General features: G+C 47.3%; 1 protein-coding gene across 3 annotated transcripts in view; it reads right to left on the reverse strand.

The window, feature by feature from the left end:
* The window catches only part of Zdhhc14 (zinc finger DHHC-type palmitoyltransferase 14), a 268,390-nt gene that overhangs the window by 98,579 nt on the left and 143,553 nt on the right, over positions 1 to 26,258 (reverse strand). For all 3 annotated transcript variants that reach the window (XM_032894755.1, XM_032894752.1, XM_032894754.1), the window contains exon 2: positions 11,292 to 11,452. In XM_032894755.1, coding sequence (XP_032750646.1) covers positions 11,292 to 11,452 — 161 coding nt within the window. The remainder of the gene's footprint in view (positions 1 to 11,291; positions 11,453 to 26,258) is intronic.

The following is a 26,258-nucleotide window of genomic DNA, read 5'->3' on the forward strand; positions in this document are numbered from 1 at the left end:
TCTTCTGTAGAACCTGTCATTTATTTGTTGTACTTACACACGTGTGCATGCAGCTTTGCATTTTAAAGGGAACAGAGCACGGGGTTCTCCCTGTGTGAGCAGCTCAAGAGGCTAAAGAACCTGAAGCGTTTGGGTCCAGATTTCCAGAGTCAAGCCAAGGGGACAGGGCTCACATTAGAGCGATTGCCTCGTGAGGGATGCTTGCACTTAGTAGGCATACCTCTAGTGGACAACAAAATGGAGGCTCAAAGTAGTCAATGAATTCTTCAAGTTTAGTGGGACTGGGAATCAGAACCAACAGGTTTGTCTGCAGACCTTGGGTTCATGATCAGATATTTTCCTAATAAAAACCAAACAGACTTTGGCATCCGTAAGGCACTATGCAAAGAGCAGGCATTTGTTACTGTGGTTATGTGCGTAAGACGTAAGTAAGCATTCATGCAGCTGTGTGTCCCTGGGTGTGAGATGAAGGCCAGAGTTCATGACGGCTGCCTTCCTCAAGTGCTCTCCACCTTATTTCTTTTTTAGTTAGGGTCACTCACTGAACTTAGAGTTCACTGATTGGCTAGTTAGGCTGGCCAGTGAGCATCAGGGACTTTCCTGCCATGTCTCCTTCCTGCTCAATGCTGGTGCCGTAGGCTTGCATTGCCGCTTTTTAACATGGGTGCTGGGGATTTGAACTCGGATCTTCTTGCTTGCATTATAAGCACCTTTCCAGTTGAGCCACCTCAATCATAGGGAAGAATGTGCCGTGATCCCACAGCACTGTAGACAGGGAGGTCTATCAGGGCCCAATACTGACTATAGTTAGCCAGATACAGCAAGCACTCAGTCCTGAGGATTCAGACGGAGCAGGAGAGGCTGACAGTTGGAAAGGACAGTCACTAGGTGCTTAGTGGCAGCCTGAGGGCTATGTTTCAGAATTCCCATAACTCATCTGCTACCTTGGTATGGTTTATGCAGATTCTGACTCAGAAGTGGGCCAGGCTGGAGACTGCGTTTCTCACAGCTCCTGGCTGACATGGATGGCATTTCCCCCCTCGACTCTACTGTGTATAATAGTAAATGCTTAGTTCTCTTTCTGAGGCAAAAGAATCGAAGGAGAGGAACACAATACTTAGCTTCCGTGCCAGACATTAGCACGAGGGTCCCATTCCTCACCGATGAGCTCTCTGTGAGCATGACAAGATTGACCCTCTGTCTCTGGGCCTCAATTTACCCATCCATCCACTAAAAGAATTGTCCAGGATGTCCATCAGTGGGGATGTTCTACAACTCAGAGCACAGGCTTGAAGAGCATACTGCTGGGAGGGTGACAGGTACAACAAGTAAGGTCACACTGGAGGGAAGTCTGGATCCTCAGCCTTCTCAGTGGCCCTGGTAGAGTGGGCCTTGGCTCTTCACTGATGTACTCCAGATGGTTTGCTGACTACGTGCTTGAGCCACGTGTGGTCCCATCTGTCCCTTCCATGCCACGTAGTCATCCTTTCTTCTGCTTGCATCTTACTCTCTCTGTCCCATGAAGACATCTCCCAATCCTGACTATTTCACTAGTCTTTCCCTCTTTCACGGTCCTGTGGATGGGAACTGGCTAGGTTTACTACACACTTCTGTTGCTTGGCAAAGCACATCAGCCTCGCTGAGTGACCACCCTGGGCTGACTTTGTACTACCTGTTAGGACAGTGAATTTGGCTTAGTGAGACCAAGAGAGCCTTTCCCTTATCCAATATAAACTAATATTGCTTTCACAGAGGAATTTGCCAATTCACCCTAAAGAACTCCATCTATACACAGGATTGTGTGGTCCAGGCTTATAATCTCAGCTACTAAGGAGGCTCAAGCAGGAAGGTGACAAGTACAAGGCCAGCCAAGACTACAGAGTGAGGTCAAAGCTACCCAGGGTAACTTTGTTGAGACCATGTCTGAAAAAAAGTAAAAACTGTTTTGGGGATGAAGCGCAGTATTTGAACATTTGGCCAGCTGTGTGAGGGCCTAGATTCAATTCCAGTTCTACAATCAGAGAAGGGAAGGGAGGGGATGAGAGGGAGGAGAAGGGAGGGACAGAGAGGAGAGGGGAGGGGAGGGAAGGAGAGGAGAGGAGAGGGGACAAGAAGAGAAGGGAGGGGAGGACAAAACAGGACAGGGGGAGAGGAGGGAGGGGAGGGAAGGAGATGGGAGGGGAAAGGAGAGGAGGGGAGAGAGAGGACTGGGGAAGATAGAAGAGGAGAGGAGAGACAGAATTGATTTAGGATGGAGACAATGTAACTATTGGAATATCTATGTAGATTGAGGGCTTTGGAAGTCTTAGCTCAGGTCTGTGTGAGAACAAAAGAATAATATCATTTATTTAAACAGACCCCTTGTTTCATGCTGTCCTTGGAGGGACAGACAACTCACTTTCTGACGCACAAAGTTACAGGAAGACGGAGAGATGAGTGTATAACAAGTCCCCATTAAAGGAGATGAACTGCCGGATGGCTTTCTGTAGCAACCGATAGAGCGCCACCCTGAGCGCTCATTATCCAGAACAACCTTCGAAATAAGCAAATACGTGCTTCTTCGGAAACAGAGCTCAATGGCAGCACTCGCTCTATCCCATGCGTTTGAGCTGTCTATGAGAGGAAGAAATGACACGTGCTTCCGCACATGCGCCGGATGAAAACCACACATCCTTCCGAATCCTATGACAAAAGAAAACTCTTTCTCCTTCCTTCCCTAGAACTAGACTCTCAGAATCTACTGGTATTTACCCCAAATGTGTGTCACTGTTGAACTGTGACATCTGGTCCCCAGCTCTAGGGTTTACTAAGAGAGACAATCGAGAATGTCGACATTCTGAGCCTCTGCCCTACATTCATGAGGGACACTGGCCGCCCACTCTTCCATCTGCACACACGGTAGATCATTCTAGAATTTCCTCTAGAACAAAGGATCTAGTTTCCCCCTCTTCTCTTCCTAAGATGCTGTTTTCATCAAAAGCTTTTGTCTTTTATGGCGAGCTCCTTTACTCTGCCCTTAAGTGCCACACATATACCACAAACACATACACAGCAGGGACAGAACCACCACAGAACACAGCCAGGATCCTTAGGCAGCTCCCAGATGGCAACAGGGATGTCCGGAGTCTATGCAGCACTGCATTCTCTGCCCACTTAGTGTAGGCCTGTGGCAGCTAGGAGATGCCTACCCGGTACCCATGTCTGAATGGCAGATAGGATGGAGGAAGTCAGTTCAGGAGACAGGAAGCCAGGGCTGGGTGATGGTGCCAGTCTGCGGGGAGAGAAAACGGAATCCAGAAGAAAGGAAAATGTTGTGTATTTGAGTAAGTCCAGAAGTGTCCCTCTGGAGCCCCGGTTCCATGGCTTCCGGATGGGGACAGGACTTGGAAGCAGCTAAGAGTGTAGGGAGGGATGACTTATGGACCTGCACTGGGTCTCACGGCTCTGGCCAAATGACCTCCTGCAAATCACTTTATTTTCTTGCACATAGAGCAGGGACGTTAGTCGGCTGGAAATGACAGGGAAGTTACTGCGTGAGCTGAGATGCTATGTGGGGAAACCCGGCATGACGCCTCCATGAGACAATTGGGTAATGAGGAAGACGCAAGAACATCACCCTGCCTGCTCATCAGGGCCAGGGAGCCAACTGCAGAAAGACTCTCGATAAGCACAAAGGATGTTCTGGTCGCCGGGCCCAGGTAAGTGCATAGATGACAGTCCGAAAGCTCTCCAGCTGGCCCCCCAAGACCCTGGCAAGAGCTGGGCAGAGAAGAGCAGGTCAGAAAGGTGAGGGAGGCAGAAGGGACCTCAGAGACAGGTGGGACTTCATTCTGGACAGAGCTCTAGGGACCGGTCAAATGTCTGTGAGACTCAGAAATGATTACTGTAGACAGAGACCACAGGAACGGTGACTTGTGGGGACTTGGGAGGTCATCCGAAAAATGAGACCCGAGGGGACAGCAAAACAAACAAGACAAAAACAAACAAATGAAAACAAAATAACACACACACACACACACACACACATACACACACACACACACACACACACACAAACCTTGTCTTCTAAGAATTAGTGAAAGATCGTTAGAACATTTGCCTATAGCACCTGCCAGTTGGAGCCCGCCAATCTGTGTCTCTGTAACAGTAAGAATAACGGGTACACAGTACACAGAGTTCCAGCATACGGTGCAACAGATTTCACTGCAGACCAATCACAGCCAATAGAGTAGTCATTATGCAAATAAATAAAAGCATGAATGAAGCAAGCATGTTTTAGACCAGTTCCATGGTAGACACTAGCAACAGGTCTAATCAGCCCAATAGGAAACTAAAAGGTGGCTAAAAAGAACTCCAAAGCCCTCTACATCACGCGACAAAATTACATCATCAATAAAGCTTGTTCCTGTAGAAACAGCAGTTCTGGGCTGGGGGGAAGGCTCAGTGGTTATTGTGCCATACAAGCATAAGGTCCTGGGTTCAGATCACCAACGCCCGGGTGAAAGGTCATAAAGCCAGGCATGGGCTGAGTGAGGAGTTGTCCTCTCAGCAGACACACGCGGGTCAGTCACTGTAGAAGGATTTGGCCACAGTATGTTAGTAACCTGACTTCCTAAAAACAAATAAGCAAGCAAACAAGCAAACAAACAAATAAAAACTGGGGGGAATGGCATGCTAGTGTGTGGTGGTCCTTGGTGGTGCATGGTGGTGCACGGTGGTGCACGGTGGTTTATGCCTATAATTCTAGTACAGAGGAATTAGAGCAGGCAGATTTCAGGCACTTGCTAGCCAGCCCTGCCGAATTAGCAAGCTTCAGGTTCAGTGAGATTGATTCAAAAAATAAGATAAAGAATGATTGAGGGAAATATGCTCGGGACACACACATACACACACACACACACACACACACACACACACAAACACACACAACACACACACACACACACACACACACACACATACACACACATACACACAAACACACACACACAGACAGACACACACACAAACACACACATGAACATACACACAAACACACACACAGACATAGACACACATACAAACATACAAACACACGCATACACACATACACATACACAATACAAACACACACAGACACACATACACACACAAACACACACATAAACACAAACACACACACACACACAAACACACACACACACACAAACACACACACACACAAACACACACACAGACATAGACACACATACAAACATACAAACACACACATACACACATACACATACATATACACATACACAATACAAACACACACAGACACACATACAAACACACAAACACACACACAAACACACACACACACACAAACACACATACACACACACACATACATGCATACACACAGACACACACAAATACACATACACACATACACACACATAAACACAAACACACATACACACACAAACACAAACACACGCACAGACATACACACACATACACACACATACAAATACACACACACGCACACACACACATATACACATAGACATACATATGCACGCACAAACACACACATATAAACACACATAAACACACAGACATACACACACGCGCACACACACACATGCACACACAGACATACATACGCACAAACACACATACAGACACACACGCACACACATATACACATACATGCGCACACTTAAAAAATATAATTCTGAAAGAAAAGTTACAGTGGGTGTTTCAGAGTACTAAAGAGCCTTGATAAAAATTTCATTTCGAATTTTATGCAGAAAAGAAATTACTCCAATAAAATAACTTTAATAAAATAAAATGGAAGAGGAAAACACTGGAATCAGCTCAATGGCAATAGAGAAAATTGGCTAAAGTCTTTAATTGGCTAACAGTGTTCCCAGAAACGTCATGCCCCAGTGCTGGGGATTGCACCCAGCCGTGTACATGATACAGTGCATCTCGTCACTGAGCTGCATTCCTTCCTCAGAAATGATTTTCTTTAGCAAAATCCATTAGTGTCATTAAATACAAGTGAAGACATTTCAGTTCGTAAACACAGACGAACAATGTCACTGGAGAACAACTCCAGCAAGTCATAGGGGTGGCCAGCCCTTTCAGTGGGAACTCCTGGGACCTCACCCGGGACGAGGTGGCACTGGGCTACTGAGGGCAGAGGACCCCTGCTTTAGGCTGTCGTACTGTGCTTCCTAACATTTCTACCCACAGAGATGAAACTTGATGGATGGTTTGGTCAAATGAGGGGAAGGGAGTTGGGAAGAGAAGGAGAAGGAAAAATGGCAGGGAGGGAGAAATGGGGAGGGAAGACAGACTTGATCGGATCCCCTCAGGGGACAGGCGAGCACCCTCCACTTCTCCTTTCTCCTCTTCCTCCTACATCATCTCCCCTCCTCCAGACACCATATACCCCAGGCAAGCTCTCTACCACTGAGCTACATCCTCAGTCCCATTCGGCAATGGGTTGACCTCACAGCTAATATTTGGGTTACTGTGCCCCGGGAAGAATGTCTTCATCTTGCTTTGGAAGTCAAACAGGCCAGGTTCGCAGGACGGATATCATTTACTCTCTACAAGGATGTTCCTGGTCTTGGTAGCCTGGGATTGTAGAGACTCCAGGGCAGAGATGACTCCAGGAACTAGGCCTAAGCAGCCCTCTTTCCACCACTACTGTCCCTAGTAGAAATGAGGCACTTTATCCTGAGATTTGTAGGACACTGTGTCAGCCTTTGTTTGTTTTCTAATCCCAAATCAATCACTTGGTACTATTGTTCCTGGATGAAGGGAAGCTATGGGTTTCCAAGGGAGCCTGTGTTGACCTTTACATGACCTTCCTCGGACCCCTGATGCTTCCTAATGTCTCTTGTTTTGTAACCTAAGTTATTGGGGGCATTTTTATAATGAAGGAACTTTGTGGCATTTTTAAGAGCCTCAGAGCAGGCTCGGAAGCCCTGAGCCCTCTCCCTAAACACCCACGCCTCTGCAGAAGCCTGGGGGTGGGGGGCAGAGCATGGCTGTTCGAATCCTTGGCAAACTCAATAAACTACTCATGTGGCTCTTACCAAGCTTTCCTGTGCACATGCTATAAACAGGTAATTAGAATTAATAACCTTAAGAATAAAAGTAATTTCTTTTAAACCTAAATTTTCGTTTTCTTTCTCTGGCCAGATGGCACAAAAGAAATGCTAAGGTCTCGCTGAAACAAAATCTTCTTTTCAAAAGCCCAAGCAGCGTACAGGGGTCCTCAGCAAGAGTCACAGCTGTGAGGAAGAGAACTGTATGGCTGAACCCTTCAGGTTTGGGGGTGGGGCACAGCGCTCGGCTCTGCCTGAGAATTCCTTCCCTTCATACTCCTGGTAGCCTCTTATGAGAACTCGAGTTTTCGGAAGGTAAAGACACGAATGGGTGGAAAAAAGAGGACTTAAAAAAAATATGGGTAAATAAAATATAATATCATCTGCTGAGTGCCAGGGTCCTAGTAAGTACCTCACAGGATACACACCATTGCCCCTACCGTCTAGACAAAACCTGGGGCACACACTGAGAAAACTATGCCCTGGTCTAAAGTCACACAGCCAGCGAACGTGTGAGGCAGAGTACGACCCACACCCTCTCCACAGTCTCTCCTCCTTCCCTTAGAAAAATCACACTATTGAAGTGTAATTTACAAACTACAAACAGCAACCCACTGAAGTGTGCAGCCCATACTTCCTAGTGGATTTACTGCCTTGTGCAGCCGTCACCTTACCCTGAGTTTAGGCTGTATTCGTCACCTCAGCCCTCCACATCATGGCGGGTGTAATTAACCTGCACTCTTACCCCTGTCCCAGGATTTTACTGCTCTGTTTTCTGTCTCTAGAGAGTTGTCTTTTAGTCCTAATGATATAAACGGAGTCTTGCACGTCTGGCTTCTTTCACTTAGCGCTGTGCTCTCTTGATTCATCCGAGCAGCACATTTTTTTATGCTAATAGAATTCTATTGGGCAGATATGCAAGATGACAGTTTATCAAATGTGCAAGACGACAGTTTACCAAATCACCCACTTAGGACGTGTGAGTTCTGCTCATATTTGGCCACCAGGTTTAACAAATCTTTATGAAGAAATGAATCCTACTATTTTCCTTGGCTATATACGTAGGAATGGAATTTCTGGCTCATGTGGTAACTGTGTTCAGATTTTTCAAGATTTGTGAGGAATTGTTTTTCAAAACATCACCACGGGCAATGAGTAAGCATTTTAGGTTATCCACATCCTTACTTTTTTTTTTTTTAATCAGGGTCATCCCAGGGGTGGGAATTGTGGGCGTGTCATTGCCGGTTTGAGTCATAGCCCCCTAATGACACAGGGTGTTAAGATTTTTATGTACGCCCAGGTCTTCATACATCATCTGTGGAAATGTGTCTGCTCCTGATTTCAACAATTCCTTTTGTCTGTCTGTCTGTCTCTCTCATCAATAAAGGAAAAGATGTGCCCATTTTGTTGATCTTCTCAAAGAACTGACGTCTCGCCTCGTTGATTACATCCTGCTTTTTCCTCTATTCTATTTTATTGGTTTCCTGTCTAAGCTTTCTGAGTGCCCCTCACCCCCCTGTGGCTTGCTTTGAGTTTAGTTTGCTCTGCCTTTCTAGTTTAAGATAAAAACTTGCTTATTTGTATTTTGGGTGCTCCACTTGGAATTGAGGCCATTCCTCTGAGGGGAAAGGTGTTCCTGGCTTAGCAGGTCTTGGTGGAATTTCCTTACCTTCAGCGCTGGGGCACCGTGATAGAAACACTTGGCAAGAACGCCACACATGCCCAGACTTTACCTAGCCTGCTTCCAGCCCGATCGATTTCAGTGACTGTTTCTGTCAGTTCTGTTCAGCTTTCCAGTTGGTTGTCTTCCCTCCAGGAGAAATCAAGTCTTGTTTGGACCCATCTATTCCTCAGTCTCCCTTTCATAGAGTCTATGCCTTTGGGGTCATGGGACAGAGTTCATTTAAAAGATACTTGAGCCTCAACACATCATACCTCTGAGTCTGCATTTATAGTAGAGAAATCCAATTGCACTCCCGATGCAGTCGGAGCATACAGGAAGGTAGGACACCCAACCCTCGCACTGCTCTGCAAGAGGCCTCTGGGGATCACAGTACACTCTGTGTCACTTTCTGTGGTTTTGCACTAAGCAGAGGATTTTCCAGATGCATACTGATGTGAAATGGCCCAGACTACAAACCCAGTCTTCTCCTGAATAGAACCGGCCCCCACTTTCTCCTCTCCTCGGGGATACAGGAAGGAGAGGGAACTAGGGGCAGAAACCTGGGGACCTGGTTCCAGCTCTTCACTTCCGCTTACTGAAGGCCCTCTTTGAAAGGTATGACCTCCCTCCCCTTCCATAGAAGAGAGCAATAAGAACTTTATTGTCACAAAGTTTCATAGATGTGAGCAAGTCCCATGAAAGCCATGATCATGCCTAAAAACGTCCCTGTCCTGGAGTCCCAAGACACAGGGGCTAGAGAAGGGTGCTCTTTCCCCTGAGGACCCCCCCCCATCTCCTCTCTTCTCTCTTCATAAAACAAGATGGCCGCAGAGCAACAGTGGCAACTCCTCCTCCCAGTGTTAAAGGCTGCCTCAGATGAGGGCCACGAAGGGATGAGAGGCATGGAGGACGGAGCAATGGCTGAGAGGAAGACACAACTCTGCTTCAACCTTGGGAAATGTAAGAACATTTCTAGCCCTGGCCACGCCTGTACCTGCTCGTGCCACAGCAAAGAAATCCCCTGCCGCTTGAGCAGAGGCTGTGAAGGGAACCAGGAGAGAAATCCCTGCGGAGTGGTTTTTCCAGCCCTATGTGTTCACTTTCAGTCATCACAGGCCGACTGCTATTCTTGTCAAGCTTACTGGTGAGCTCTAGCAAAATTATACGTCCACAAGACAAACCAAGCATGCGCTAACTAGAAAAGGTTCTCGATACTTTTAAAGCTTGTTGTGTGAAGAGATTAGGATCTGTTTTAAAATTTCAAACTAGATTTCTGTAAACTCTTAACTTCAGGCTTCAGTTTCTAAGGAAAATAAAGCTATTCATTTCAGCACACACTACTGGTACATGATGCTATGGTATGTAACTCAAAGGAATCCTGAATCCTAGGCTGTATAAATAAGACCGTCTAAGATATAACTTTGCCTCCTTGTACGGTGGCCTAACATTGATCATCAACTTGACAGGGTCTAGAATCACTTAGGAGACAAGTCTTTGGGACTGTCTGTAAGGAATCTTCCTGGGTGGATTAGTTGTGGTAGAAAGACATCCTCCCTCCCCCAACACTATATGGTTCTGTGGGCTGGGGCTGAGGAATGAATGAATTAGGGAAAGCAAGTCGAACAGCAGCATTTGTATCCTAGTAGCAGATACAGTCTGATCTATGACCAGGTGCCTCAGACTCCGGCCACTGTGATGGCCACCTTTGCTGGCTAGTCTTAGTCAACTTGACACACATATTAGAGGTATCTAAAAGGAGGGAATGTTAACTGAGAAAATGCCTCCTTAAGATCCAACTGTAGGACATTTCTTAAATTAGTGATCAGTGGGACAGGGCCCACCCCAACCTGGGCTGGTGGTCCTGGGTTCTATGAGAAAGCAGGCTGAGTAAGCCATGGGGAGCAAGCCAGTAAGCAGCACCCTCCATGGCCTCTGCATCAGCTTCTGCCTCCAGGTTCCCCTGTGTGAGTTCCTGTCCTGGCTTCCTCGCAAGCAACACGGAAGTGTAAGCTGAATAAACCCTTCCCTTCCCAATTTGATTTTTTGGTCATGGTGTTCAGCAGCAGCAGCAATAGAAACTCTAAAGGCAACCCTCAGTCAGTCAGAACAAACCCCTCCTTTAAATTCCTTTGACGGATACTTTGTCACAACAACAAGAAAAGTAACCAATGTGCTTAGCTTTTATTATGGAAACTAGGGAAGTTGTCATGACCCGCAGAGAAAAAGTAACCACTGAGGTTCTATAGCCAAGCAGAATTGGATGCTTGAGTTTCAGAGAAACATCTGGAAACCTTTCTCACTAGGGGGACCTTCTTGCATAGTGGCACAGGCCCTGTGTTAACACTACGGTGCCCCCAGTCTTACCTCAACCACATCCCAACTTTCGACTCGGGTCATCTCTTACTGGCTCCTTCCTTCCAGGCCACTCTTCACGCCAGCCAGCACCATTCCCGCTGCCCGAGCACCCCAGGCTGTCCCTGACTCTGGAGCTGGCCCTGGCGGGGAGCGGCTGAAGGCTAAAAGCAGAGCCTTAGTGTTACCTATTTGCCTTTCCAGATCGGCTGCTTCATCAGGAGTGGCTCGAGGGAGGACTCCCGGGTCACTGAAGCTGGTCCGAAGCAGAGTCCCCATCACAAAGAAGAACAGGATGCCACCGACCACGGGGATGGCAGGGGTGATTTTCTCTGCGAGGTACCGACAGCTGCCAGCAGGGTGCAAGAGAGAAGGGAGAAATGAATTACAGTGTTAGGATCCGCAGTCAGAGGAGGGAGACCGATTCCTACTTAAACTCATCTGGGCTGAGAAATCCTGGGCAGTGGAGTGAGGCTCAGTCTAAGGCACTTGTCTGACAAGTGTGAGAATCTGAATTTAGATCCCCAGATTCCACACACATGTTTGTAATCCCAGAACTCTTATCGAGAGAAGGGAGACTAAGACAGGAGAATTCCCGGAAAGCTCACTGGCCAGCTAACCTGGCATATTCAGTCCTGAACTAATAAAGAGACCCTGTCTCACATAAAATGAACAGCATGAAACAAAACCCCAGGCCGTGCTTGGGAGGTCTCCACATGCCCTGTGGTGGGTGCACATTCACGCCACACACACACATATACCCACAGACGAGATGATGAATTACAAGTTTAAAGAAGAAAATGTAGACTTGCAGTGGTCTGTAGTGCTTTCTGTGACAACATCCCCCTCCTGTCGACCATGACAGCCCAAGTCCTGTAAGTGAGATACTAGCTGACCAGAAAAAAAAAATCCTGCTTGTATAATCGATTTAGAATGTCTGGCGTTTGAATAAATATACACAAGCCCTTTGCACTGTAAACGATCATGGTCCTCAGCCCTACCCCCTCTGGAACCACAGAAGATGATGCCGATTTAGAGACACCTCTATGGGACCCACCAGGGTCAAACAACATTCTTTCGACTAGCAGAACGTTCACTTGCAAGAACTGAGGACTCATTTGTCAATACTGTAGGGGCAGTTGGTCCAAAAGAGCTTGCTACACCACGAAACGAACGTGCGTGGGTGTTTCTGAAGGGCGGGGAAGGAGAATCATTGGCTAAGCGACGCCAATCCCAGGCTTTCCCGGAAAGCATCTGCGCGATCAGTTCACGAGTGTAGTGTGGCTCCAGTTATTTCTCTGTTGTTTGTCTGTAAGGGACAGGGTCTTTCTTGGTTCCCCAAAGTGGGCTCCGCACCCTGGATCACAATGATCCTCCTGTTTCAGGTCGCTGGAACAAGAGATGCTCATCGCTATTCACCCCTGGATTCTGCGAAGTCCTGCTTGCTGTTGGACAGAAGAGCACATACGGTGGCAGCGGAGGAGGGGTGACTTGGGCAGGCTAAAGTCTATGCCTGAGACCCAGCACCTGACCCTTGACCTCTTACTGTGGTGTGGTGGGGTGGGGTTAGGTAAGTCTAAGCACTAGGCCGTGGGCCTGCCGACATGGAGCCTGGGCATTACAGAGGTGGTGAGTGGGAAAGGGAAGAGTTAGCCCAATGCCTGGAATTTGGTAAAAGACAAGGTCTGCCGTGGCTACTATTGGTCTCTTGTGGCCGTGTTAAATGATGTCATGGGTGTGGAAGAAACCCAAGGGGCTCCGCAGACCGCAGTGCCTGGTGGGAGAGGACTCCTGGCAGGTCCTCAGAAGCAGAGAGGTTTGGCCAGAGAAGAAGGGAGCTCTGGATGGGGGTGTGGATCCTATCTGGGTACTAGCGCCCCGCTGTGTGCGGGCCTCTGTTGGGATGCCCAAGGGATACTGCTAAGAGTTGCTCTTAAGGGCCACATGACAGGGACCGCTTTGCTGAAGGAGCAAAGGCTTTTCAGAATCTTCTGCCCTGAAGAAGCTCAGAGAAGCCCCGTGACTTTGAGAAGGTGGTGGGATGGTCTCAGTGTGGTAATGGGGGCTGATTCCCTGCTGGCCACATGACTTGTCTTTAGGTAAGCCACCTGACTAGACGCAGCACCTGGTCCATCTCCAGTGCTCACCTAACGACCCTCCAACCCCTGACGTGGAAACACCCAAACAGTGCCATGTCATGTCCAGCTTGCCTGACATACAGCTGTGATGTTTCTTCACAGGATTCAAAACAATCAAACACAGACCACTGCTATTCTTGTAGCAACTCCAGGCAGCTCTGAGCATCCTCAGAGTCTCACAGAAGGTGAACGTGGCGGGGAGAGTGCGAGGATACAGAGGACTCTGCTTAGAAGAAAGGAAAATCTAAGAAACTCTGACCTTGAGAAGCTCCTGAATGGGGAGACTGTACCCCAAAGTTAGCGTGTCTGGAACATTACCTCCAAAGTGAATGTCCTCCAACTGGAGGGCTCTGATTACTAAGTGAGCCCGAGGAAATGTTCTTACAAACAGACTGATGTTGCCAGCCGAAGTTCCATGCTTCAAGAATGTGTTTATTGCAAGACTGAGTTCAAGCCCCTTTTGATTGCCCATTCTCCTGCTTCCTCTCTTCTGCCATGGGGAGATGTAGCATTTGATACAAGGAGGCCCCCTTGACCTTGGCTTTTCTGGCCTCCAGAACTGTTGGAAATGAATCTATGCTCTTTGTAAATCCCTCAGTCTCCAACACTCTGTAATAGTATCATGAACTTGACGAAATATCCCTTTGGGAAAAAAATATTCATTCGCATCACAGCTTCAGTTCGGTTGTTATTTACTGTGCGTGAAGTGGGAGGGGGCCTGTGCGTCTCTCCAGAGGGCTTAGGCAAAAACTGGCATCATTAATACTTATTAGTAAACGTCCACCTCTCCCCAAACATTTGATTTTATGATAGTAAGCATTGAAAAGCTTCAAGTTAAATACTTAAGGACTGAGGGAATACAACCAAGCAAACAGCAGTTCTTTTATATTCCTGAGAATGCAGAATTCTTTTTCCTGGTATGCAGATCTACTGAAACACCTCTCACCCCCACCTCTTTCACTGTGTGTGGGCCTGGGGTCCAGGGTCTAGCGTGGCACTTATATTTCAACTTGAGACATGAAGACGTCTCATCAGAAATGACTGCTCTCTCATTCGAGATTGACTATGAAACAACCATTAGAATCGGATGTGTGAGAGGGTCTGGTGGATGATCCTTTTTTCGGGGGGGGGTATGTTTTAGTTTCATTTCGTGTTGCTGTGATAGAAATACCCTGACACAAGCAACCTAAACAATAAAGGGTTTATTCGGCTCACAATCACAAGTCACAGTGAGTCGTGATGGGGACATGAAGGTGGCAAGAAGTTGGAACAATTAGTCCTATTGCACTCATAGTCAAGAGCAGACAGAGATGAATCAGTGCAGGCTGCTGGTAGGAGGCATGCTCACATGGAGGGTAGGTCTTCCTGCTTCAATTAATCCAATGAAGAATTCCCTTCTGGGCAACAGGCAGGCCCAGGGGCCAACCTAGTCTAGACAGTGTCTCCTTGGGACTCTCTTCCCGATAGATTCTACACTGTGTCAAGTCGGCAATCAAACTAGCCACCACGGGGGGCGTGTTTAGCATGTTCACGAGGCACCTAAATTCAGTTTCATCACTGTGCACTGTGACAGCAGCTTGGGAGTGATAAGGAAGGGTCCCAGACTTTGGAGCTCATTAAAAGCATGTTTCACATCATGCAGATGTTGGCTTTGCTCTTTCATTGTCATTTAAAAAGCAACCTTGTGTTGTGTTAAGCCTTGAAAATGAGCCAGTGTGTGGCCACTGGAAATAAATCATCCACAGGGAATCCAACCGAGGCAGACCAGTGTTAAACTTGCCAACGTTGACTGCACGTGTCCGTTATGTGAGAGGTCCTTGTTCTTAGGAACGTACGCTTCAGTATTCGGGAATAGGGCATCACGAGGTAGGCAGTCTTCTTTCAAATAGTTTAGGAAAAGTATGGCATAGGGAGATAAAACGGAATGAATATTTAAAGTTGAATTTGGGTAAAAATGGATACGTTATTATTCTTATGATTGCATTTATTAGGTGCCCTCTAGTGTGCTGAGGCCTTTATGTGGGGGCTGAGGAGCTGCCCTTCTGTGTGGCTGCCTCAGAGAAGATGAGGAGAGACTCTTCCATAGCTCGCTGAACTACTGTGTGTCAGGTACAGACTCCGAAAGCATTTGCTAGGCCCTTGGGGATCCTCCACGCTTCGATGCTGTAGGAGATGAGGTCTTTAAGTCAGCTCAGCTTTACGAAACAGTGGGCACCTGGTGACAGCTGTCCTCTTTCACCTCTGTGTGACTGAGGACGGTGCTAAGTTCTTTTGGGAAGTCCCTGGAACCCCTTTATCGAATCTGTAGGCTCCATGCTTCTAAATGACGGCATCTGTGCTAGAGAGACAGCTTCAGACTGGAGTTCGGAAGAAGCCGAGAGCATCTATAGTCCTGGTGATGAAAAGCAGTAAGCAGACTCTGCCTTTGATTGTGACTGCGAACGTGGAACTCCAGGAGGAACGAGGCTGGGTGGGCCGCTTGCCAGCCCACAGCAACTCGCAGCATTGGTCCAACAGCCAAACAGCTATGAGCAGCTCAGAGATTCTCAGTCCCAGCTCAGACCCCTTGGAAGCAAACAGCTCCTTCACATTCTGAGCAACAGTGCCCTGGGCTCCGCTGAGCACCATCTGCGGTGTGCAGCCTCCGCCCCCGAGGGCCTGGATTTCATACAAGATGATGATACAGCTGCCAGAGACATAAACACCATTTGGAGTCCTATTTCTGTCTCCGGAATTGTGACCTACATACGGCCCAGGGCAGCACAGAGAACAGGAGACAGGCATCTCCGTCTTCATAAAGTGACAGGAGGAGACGGGGTGGGGAGTGGGGGAATAAGACTCTGAAAGCATCCTGGTTTTTATGGGACATAAAAGGTATCAGCTAATTTGGCACCAGGAAAAACAAAGGCTACAGTGATGTGATGCCTTCACTCCAGTCATGAACAGCATAGCATTGTGAGCCGTCTGACTCCTGCTATGATGATACAGGTACACGGATACCCGTGTACAAAGTGTCACCAAGTTCACTGTAGGGAAAGGAAAGGCCGATGGAAAGGGTGTGGCACTGCCACGGTGCTATACAGCCCTTTTTCCTATTCCAGCAGCAGTGTTGAATTTTTGGTTGTGAGCCTAACCTTTAATGGCTGAGCCATCCCTCCAACCCTTGAAAAGCAATTTTAATAACTAATCGGGGGAAAATACTTGTGTGTGTTTTGATGTTTATACATGAAAAGTGGAACCATCCCTGGGTGTGATGTTATTGGAGACCATGAAATCAGAGGACTTTTTCCGCTTGTTGTTGAAATAGCTCCTGTATGTGAAGACCTGGGTGGCATCTCCCCAAGCCAGATACAGCTAAGTCATGTAGCACATGACTGTAAGTCCAGTGATCTAATAGGGAGGTAGAGACAGAAGGAACCCCCATCCTTGAGGCTCACAGGGCAGCTATTCTGGCATAAGAGACCCTGTCTCAAACAAGATAGGAGGCAAGGACCAGTGTTGAGATTGCCCTCTGACCTCCACATACATCACCTGGACAGCATGCATGCCTGCATTCAGACACACAGCTTAGACACATGAGCAAACAGACTGCCTACATTCATGAAAAACACATACACACATGTACATACACACATATACACATACACACATGTACATACACACATATACATCATTCCCATAGAGATAAAATGATTCATTTTATAACCAGATGTAAATTTATCTTTGCCATTGGCTATTAATATCCTAGAATCACCGACTCTTACATTTCTGTTTAGATATTGGCTCAATAGGATAGACTCTAACCTAAAGATAATCCCATAAAGAGTGAAAACCTTGAGACCAGTTTCTTCGACATTTCGAGTATAAAAACTGGATTTCGTTATTGAGCAATGAAGTCCCTCTTTGCCCACAAGTCAGTTTTTGAGAGAAGATTAACTTTACTAAAGAGAAACAAAATGCAACAAGATGAGACAATATAAATAAGGCACAGAAAAAGCAGCAGACCACTGAGCTGAGAACAGGACCCCCTGGGGGGAATTAGAGGAAGGATTGAAAGAGGTGAAGGGGTTTGCAACCCCATAAGAACAACAATGCCAACCAACGAGAGCTCCCAGGGACTAAACCACTACTGAAAGACTGTACATGGACTGACCCAGGGCTCCAACTGCATATGTAGCAGAGGATAGCCTTGTTGGGGCACCAGGGGAAGGGGAAGCCCTTGGTCCTGCCAAGGTTGAACTCCCCCAGTGCAGGGGAAATGGGGGGGCAGTAAGGGGGTTAGATGAGGGGGATACCCTTATGGGGGAGGGGAGGGAAAGATAGGGAGCTTTATGGACCAGAAACCGGGAAAGGGAATAACATTTGAAATGTAAATAAAGAAATATATCCAATTAAAAAAATAAAAAAATAAGGTGCAGCAAATACTATGGCCACGTGACAGAGGATCCTTTCCATCTTAAAACAATTCACCTCTTAATTTTCTTTCTGCAGATACATGTATGAAAATTCCCATTAATAAGAGTTTATGACTCCTAACTAACAGAAATGGACTTCATTTGCTAGTTCTGTTTTGTTTGTGCAGAAAAAGTATCAGTGTAAGAACGAGTGTCTTTTGGGTCCAGATGAGGGGTGTGTGTTTATTATTACACAGGAAGAGGAGGTGGCCTTGGTTCACTGATTCTGAACTCGAGTGGGCTTCCAGGTTTAAAAATCAGAGAGTAACTTATTATTTCAAACCTCTGCTCGTCGATCATGGAGCACTTCAATAATGAGTAGTTAAGACAAACAATACATGAAATACGATCATCTGAGCCCATGACTCACACGTCTGAAATAATAACAGAGCGGCGTCAAGATGAGGTTGGAAGGGTTGTAATAAAAATGATCTTTTCTCCTTTCCCCATGAGTCACTGTGAAACAATGGCTTTTTTCCCCCTCACAGGCAGGGACGCAAGTGTGGCTTGTTTTGCGGTTTGCTGTTTAATCACCGTACTTAGAAATGCATTTACCACCATCGGGCCAAAGAGGCCCATTAGTGAGCAACAAATAGAGAGGAGAGGATCCAGAAAGAACATCCATTCTGCTTTAGAACAGAAGAAACAAATAGATGTTTCTGCTGTGTGTGCATGTGTATGTGTGTGTGGGGGTGTGTGTGTGCTGTATTTCTGTATGTGCATGCACATGCATGTTTGTGCATGTGCATATATATGTACATGCGGAGACTGGAGGTTGGCACTGTGTCTTCCTCAATGGCCCACAATCTTATTTTTTGAAGCAGGGTGTGGAGGTTTGAATAGCTTTGGCCCCATAGACTCACATGTTTGAATGCTTGCCCCATGGGGAGTGACTACCAGGAGGTGAGGCCTTGCGGGAGTACTGTGTCACTGTGGGGGTGGGCTTTGAGGTATCCTATGCTCAAACTCCATCCAGTGTGGAATCCATTCTCTTCCTGCCACCTTCAGATCAAATTGTAGAACTCTCAGCTCCTCCAGCACATTGTCTGCCTGCACACTGCCATACTTTCTACCATGATGAGGATGGACTGAACCTCTAAAACTGTAATCCAGCCCCAGTTAAATGTTTCCTTTTATAAGAGTTGCCTTGGTCACGCTGTCTCTTCACAGCAGTAAACCCTAACTAAGGTACGGGGTCTTCTACTGCATCGAAGCTTATGATTGGCTAGGCTGGCTGGCCAGTGAGCCCTAGAGATCCTGTCTGCCACACCCCTAATGCTAGGGTAACGAACAGGCATAGGGTGGCTGGCTTTTATATGGATGCTGGAAATCAGGATTGTGAGGGAAATACTTTATAAACTGAGCCATCTCCCAAGTCCCCAGTAGATAATTTTATAAAGTTCCCAACATTTCCCTGAGATGCCAGTACAGGGACAGATCCATTCTCGGGAGCTAGGTTGACCATTCTAGATGTCCAGAAGAATGACTGTCAAAGGAAGATGCTTAAATAAGTGGACCCAGGGGACAGAAGAGAACACCACGAGAGCAGTGAGCTGGGAGGGCTCAAAGCCAGAGAGGAGCGTGGCGATGAACCCTGTGCAACCCTGTGTGGGCTACACAGGGTCCCCCCAGACCTACCAAAGCACACCAGTCTGCACCACAGGTGCTTCTGTACCCTTTTTTATTTTTTATTTTTTTTATTTTTTGAGAACTGTCAATTTCAGGGTAAGAAAAGGAGAAAGGTTAAGAGAGGAAGTCACCAACAACTGGAGACGTAGAGTTTAAATGGGGCCAACTCTAACCCTGCTTCTGTGGCCTTCCCTCTGTGCAGCACCTGGTGGGGAGCCAGACCCACTCTCACAGTCTCAGGACGTCTGTGGAAAGTGGGGAGGTGCTCTATCCCCCCTGTATCTGCACACCTTCCTTGGGCCTCCCAAACACCCAGAAAGATCTACGTATAGGTAGCAAACCTCGGTCTTTAGCTCACAGTCTGTGCAGACGACCCAATTTACCCAGCTGATATTAAGAATGGTAAGGGGTTGTTAGGGGAAACTGTGGTACTTAAATATTTTTGTCAAGTAATTTTGACTTACACTTCAAATTCTAGGAATCCAGAGACTTCTAGGTAGTATGTGAATTATAGGAATGAAAGGCATTTTATAAAAAAAAATCTGTATGGTGTGTGCATGTATGTATAAGCATGATTGCTTGTATACGGACTCACCATATGTGTGTGTGTGTGCGTATGTATGTGTGTATGTGTGTGTGTGAGTGTGGTGTGTGTGTGTGTATGTGGTGTGTGTTGTGTATGTGTGTGTGGGTGGTGTGTATGTGTAGTGTGTGTGTATGTGTGTGTGTAGTGTATGTGTGTGTGTGTGTATGTGTGTGGTGTGTGTGTGGTGTGTGTGTGTGTATGTGTGTGGGTGTGTGTGTGTGTGTGTGTGTGGTATGTGTGTGGGGTGTATGTGGTGTGTGTGTGTGTGTGGTGTGTGTGTGGTATGTGTGTGAGAGTGTGTGTGTATGTGTGTATGTGTGTGTATGTGGTATGTGTGTGAGTGTGGGGTGTGTGTGTGTGTGTGTGTGTGTGTGTGTGTGTGTTGTATATGTGGGCTCAAGCATATGGAGGCCCAAGGTTGATGATGGAATTATCCTGTCTCATTCTTCTACCTTGCTCATTGAGTTAGGGTGTGGGGTGTTGTCTCTCACACCTAGAGCTTCCTGGTATGGCTAGACTCATGCCTAGCCTCACTAGCCAGCTTGTGAAGGAGATCCCTGACCTCTGCTTTCTGAGGCCAGAATTACAGGAAGGCCATCATGTCCATCAACGCTTCTGTAGGTGCTGGGTCTGAACTTTGGTCCTCTTTACTTGCATGATCATTGCTGAGACATCAGCCCAGCCCTAAAGCCAGTGGTGTGTGTGTGTGTGTGTGTGTGTGTGTGTGTGTGTGAGTGTGTTCATCCTGAGCTGGCCCTTTAATGACATAACAGGACTGCTTAGGCCCTGTACACTGTACAACCTCGCTGCAGTTCTGTCCTCTCCAGATCACACAGAGGTGCTGAACTAATTGGGGACAGCATCTCCACTACCTTACTTTCAGTGTGCCCTGGCAGTATAGGGATCGGCAGCATAGTAATGGGCTGTGCTGTGTGCTAGAGAGACCTTCCCATGAAGGGCCCAGCATGGCCGATGTAGACCTTGGGAATTTTTTTTTGCTCTGGACTAAATTCTAAGGTTTGGTTGTCTGGTATTTAAAAGCGCATTGATGCGCTTCCATTTTGGCAACTCTGTAGGGGGCTTTAGCTCCGCTCTGATTCTGTGTCTCATCAACCCTGGCACCCCGCAAGCTTTAGGACACTTCATCAAGGGAAAATGTGACAATGTGGTCACTTGGGGATTTTACTTTACACTGCCTGAAAGAGCTATGCCATGTTTATTGAGACAACAGTTTAAAAACCACTTATGCTGTTGTACATACATTAAAAAGCCAAATAAAATCAGCATGTTCTCATATTGGAGCCTGGCCCTCCTGAGTCTGCCTGCCCCAATGGTGTCTGGACCCGAGTCGTCCTGCCTGGATGATCTTCCCAGGAAGGCTGGCATAAGATGGCTCAGAGGCCACAAAGCCACCTGACTCCTGCCATCCCATTGACTGCATCCTCTCCTCCACCCGCCTGCTATGTTCTTGATTACTCCTTTGGATTTTTGAGCTACAACAGTCGTGCCTTGAATCAGGGCATTCTTTTGGCCTAGTCCTCCATTTTCCCAGACAACTATGCATCCAGAATCTCCTCTGACCACGCTGCTCCATAAAACTGTAAACCTAAGACCCCAGCCCTGCTCTGATCACATCCATACACCCCAACTCTTCCCAGGCTCTCAGTCCCCATAGTGCTAGTCCCTGCATGGCCTGCCATCCCTCCCGACTTAAGCAACTCTTCCCAGAAGGCAGCTCAGGGTAATAAGCTGGGCTGCTTGGTTCACAGGCCTATGTAACCCCTGGGTCTAGAATCCAGCACAGCACAGAGAAAGTCTTCAGCAAGTATTTGAGATGGATATGGAAAATACTTTCAAAAGTACAGGATCCAAAGCGGGGTCGAGATGCTTCAGTTTTGTTTCACACACACATTTTCAATTCCTAACTGGGAGAATAGGCCCTAAAATGATTCCTCATTGTCACTGGCTAAAGGCATGAGTGTGATCTTTGTGCCTATGTGCTTTCTCACAGTGTAACTGAAATGTGGTTTACTTCAGCAGCTGGAAAACATTATTAAAAATAAGCATTATTTTTAATACTGCTTTATTATTAACTGCATTAAAAAAAGAAATGGTCAAAAATATTAAAAATCTTCCCAGGCTTTTAAGAACTCAATTGTCAATAATGAAAATGCTTTTGGTGGTAAGTATGATAAAAATATATTACATGTAGATGTAAAATATTATAAGAGTAAATAAAGCTTATATTAAAAAACAAAAATGTGTAGTCTTGATTGGGTCAGAACCTCCAAGGCCTACGGACTTCGGTGAGAGGGTTGCTCTAGGCAGACTTTCCTGTGATTTGGGGTTGTGAAGAAAGCCGTCTTCCATAGCAACCTTATATGCTATTCCTTACAGAACATGACTAGAAGTAATGCTTTTGCTGGCCTTGTGGGTCTCTGTATTAAACTGGGCAGGTGCTGCTATACCTTGCTTTTAGAGACATGGACAATTATGTCTGGCGTCCTGATTTCCTGGTTGGAAGTAGTGGGAAGAGACAAGGAGGTGAGGAATAGAGGGAGAGAGGAAGGGAAGGAAGTGGCAGAGGAAACTGAGAACCAAACACACTAGACCCAGACTACTCACTCCTCCCAACCCCTCGGGAGCCCAGAGCCTCAGATTCCCGGAAGTCGATTCTCTTTTTCTTGGAGCGGGGAGGCATCGGGGACTCGGTTCAAGTATTTCAGGGTAGGAGGGAAGGCCTCCAGAGACAGAGAGGATGGGAAGTTACAGCAGTCAAGTCTTTCAACCTTGACGGCAATGGGGTTAAATCCTAGAGAAAGCTGACTATCTCACCCATGAGCGTCACTGGGGAGGAAACTGTTCAACAGCGGGGCATTTTCAGTACAATACGAATTAGCTTAGTTATTACATGTTCTAGAAAACCCTCTGACCATGGCCCCGGCTTGTGTCCGACTGCACAGAGCTAATCACCAAGTCCCTCCTGTCCCCAGGCACACCGAGGACAGCAGGTCCCCGTGTGGTGGGAGGCGGCTCAGTGTCCAGGGTGGACGCTGCTGACACGGCCTCGGATGTGGCTGTTGTTCACGTGGCTTCCTTCTCCCACACAGACAGATTTCCCAGCCTTCGGCTTTCAGACCCTAGGACTCCCACGTGTTTGCCTCTGTGAGTTAAATTGTCAAATACAGCTCTGCCTGCATGTGGGGCTTCTGTTGAGATACAGGGCACCCCTGCTCTCCACCCGTGTCCTACCTCGTGCTCTAGCACTACACAGACTCTGTGCATAAGACAGTACAAAGTCGCATTCCTCTCTTCACTGGTCTCTTCAGGAGTGTTTACTGCACACGCTTCATGCCCACAGGCTAGACCACATGTCAGGGAGCGTGAGATCCACATGTGTTTCTCATTCCCAGGCAGCTCATACCACAGGAGCACAGGATGCTAGGTCAGTGTGAGTCAAGGTACTCGGAAGGAACAGAGTTCAAGTACTCCCTGGCTCTGTCACTGTGTCTTCAAAGGGTCATTCTACCTTTCTCTCATGGCAGCAGCTTCAGGGCGGTGGGAAACATGGTAAGACCCGCGGGTCGTGACTGAGGGCCCACTGTCACAGCTCTCTGGCTGTGAAGTGACTTCCTTGGTCTGAGGCCATGCTTTGTAGACTACTATGATGGCAGAGAAGCCATTCTGTACGGAGGGTAATTTTGGCAGAAGTGCTGCATGCAGGAAAGGCAAGCCCACAACTAGACAAGTCTTTATCCCAGTAAGGAGAAAAACAGCAGATCCAGGTTCATGACAACTGTAAGTCACCTGCACTCAGTACCTTATACTCTGGCCACCAGGCAGGCACCCTGACACCTTGGCCAAACTGAACTCAGTGGAATGTGCTGAATCCCACAGCCCCTGCTATGAGTAGTGAATGGCAGCCTAACACTAGGGCAGCCAATGTTATGGGCGATGCTAGGCTCACATGAGCAGTTTCTGCGGCTGGCTATGCCTCTCTCCAAGGCTCTGTGAGTCAGATGCCACATTTAATCCTATGACTGGGGGGGGGGGAAGGGAACCCTTTCTGCCTTCTGGCTAAGGGGGTAAGGACCAAGTGTCCCCTTGCCTCCCTGAGATTGATGAGGAATTAGAAAACTCGGTTTTTAACATATCCATCATTCCAGACTTCCATCACAGGTACATGGGAGTTTGGAAGGCAGCCAATGCAGCCATCAGTACAAACCAATGTTGTATTCAATATCAGAGACTCTAAAATGAAAACGAACATTATATAACCTATATACAAAAAGGTACTGTGTGTGTGTGTGTGTGTGTGTGTGTGTGTGTGTGTGTGTGTTCAGGTGGTATAGGCATACGTGTGAGAGTCTGATCAAGCTGGAGAGAAAGAACCCAGCATCCACAGACAGCATGTTCCTTAATAACGGATGGCCAGCAATAGGCAGGATAAGCATCCTAATGTGGACCTGCCAAAAACCAGCCAAGCACGAGGGCCCTAACGGGGGCCCTAGAGCTGCTACCCAGCATCACACAAAGCACAAATATACAGGGTGGGTAATGAGAAACTCGAGGGAGCGGGCTCTGTCCCTAAGAGGAGAGATGCGGGATACAAGGGAAGGGCCTTATTATATTCTGGTTCTTGCACTTCCGGGGACACCCTAGAAGTGAAACCACTCGGGATGCCTAGGCTGCAGTGGTTCCGAGTAACGAGGGAGTTACACCTACTCAGCAAAGATCAAGGGCACCTCCCTTGGCTCAGCTCCCCTTTCTTCTGATGAGTGACGAATGCCCTGTTTCTATGTAACAGCAACTAGGTTTGATGAGCCCCCACCAACCAAGCTGAACCCCGAGGGGTAGAGTCAGATCTAATTATCTCAAAACATATTTAGGGGGCTGGAGAGGTGGCTCAGTAACTAAGAGCACTTGCTGCTTTGCAGAGGACCCAGGTTTGGTTCTTAGCACCTACACGGCAGCTCACCCCCGTCTGTAACTCCAGTTTCTGGGATCTGATCCCAGAGATCCTCTGTGGGTCCCAGACATGCACATGGTACTCATATATGCATACAGGTCAAATATTCATTCACCTAAATAAAAAATCATGCCTATATTTAAAAAATTATGTCAGACAAAGAGAGTGGCTGTACGCTTTATTTAAATACTAGGAGTGAGAATGCTGACCAACACAGAGAAAAGGCTGACGTGATAAAAGAAGTTTCCGAAATCTCTGGATTATATCCAAAGAGTAATCTGTTCCTTTGAGAAGAGGGCAGGGATGTAGAGAGGCCCCACATGGAAGAAGCCAGCACAGAGCTTTTGTGTATTCTTCTCTGATGTCCATGCCTACCTGACACAGATTTAAGTACCCCGGATAACACAGGGAAGTAGGCACTGGGGAATCCCGGGCATCTGAGTGTTCTAAATCCACACTAACAAGTGCGACGCCATATCATTCCTCGAAGCCGTTGAGCTCTCGGGGAGGGCTGACCTGAGAATACCACAGTTGGCACATTCATGCCTCTGCCATAGACACTTAGTTTTCAATTAAGCGAGTCTCCCAGGGCCGCTGCCTCTGCTGAATTTGCATACCGTTTCTGAGTGTGATTTTCCTCTGAAAGTCAAGACTTCTGAGACCTCTCTAGTTTGCTTTGTAAAAAACACTCCCTGAAGATTTCATATACATATTCAATGAAATATATGATGCTATCCACTCTTGTCCCCTCCCCCAACTCCTTTCAGGTCCCCCACAACATCTCAACTTTATGCCTTCTTTCCTTTTTTCAAATGTAATCCACTAATTAGTACTGTCATGTTTGTGGGTATGGGACCACAGCCTACCAGGGTCACAGCCCCAGAGAGTCATTCTATGTCTCCCAGCAGCTCCTGACTGCCAATAGAACAGAAGGAGTGCAGAGGCCAGCTAAGTTGGAATGATGGGCGGTGGTTAATTTTTGCAGGGGGGTTGGGGCAAAGACAAAATAACAAACGTTCGTTCTGGGAGAGTAATGGGAGTGACTACGGGACATGTGGTGGAGAAGACGCTCCGGGAGCATCTTTAACTAGAGGTCACGGAGAGGGATGCAGGAAATGGGGATTGCCCTGGCCATTCTGATGGAACAGGTGGGAGAAGATACCACCCTGAAAGGTACAGAGAGTCAAGTGGCTGCTGCATGCCTCGTGTTTGCCCCAGCAGAAGGAGACACCGAAGCATTAGCCAGGGAGCTGGAGAATTAGACAGGGAAGGAGAGAAAGGCAGCAAGCCTCTCTTACCGCTAAGTCCCTGCTCATCATGTGCCACCACACCACTCGTGAGGCTGCGTCAAATGGTCTGTAGAAGAGCTACTTGGCTCT

The sequence above is a fragment of the Rattus rattus genome, chromosome 2 (genome assembly GCF_011064425.1).
Source record: "Rattus rattus isolate New Zealand chromosome 2, Rrattus_CSIRO_v1, whole genome shotgun sequence".
NCBI classification, from domain to species: domain Eukaryota; kingdom Metazoa; phylum Chordata; class Mammalia; order Rodentia; family Muridae; genus Rattus; species Rattus rattus.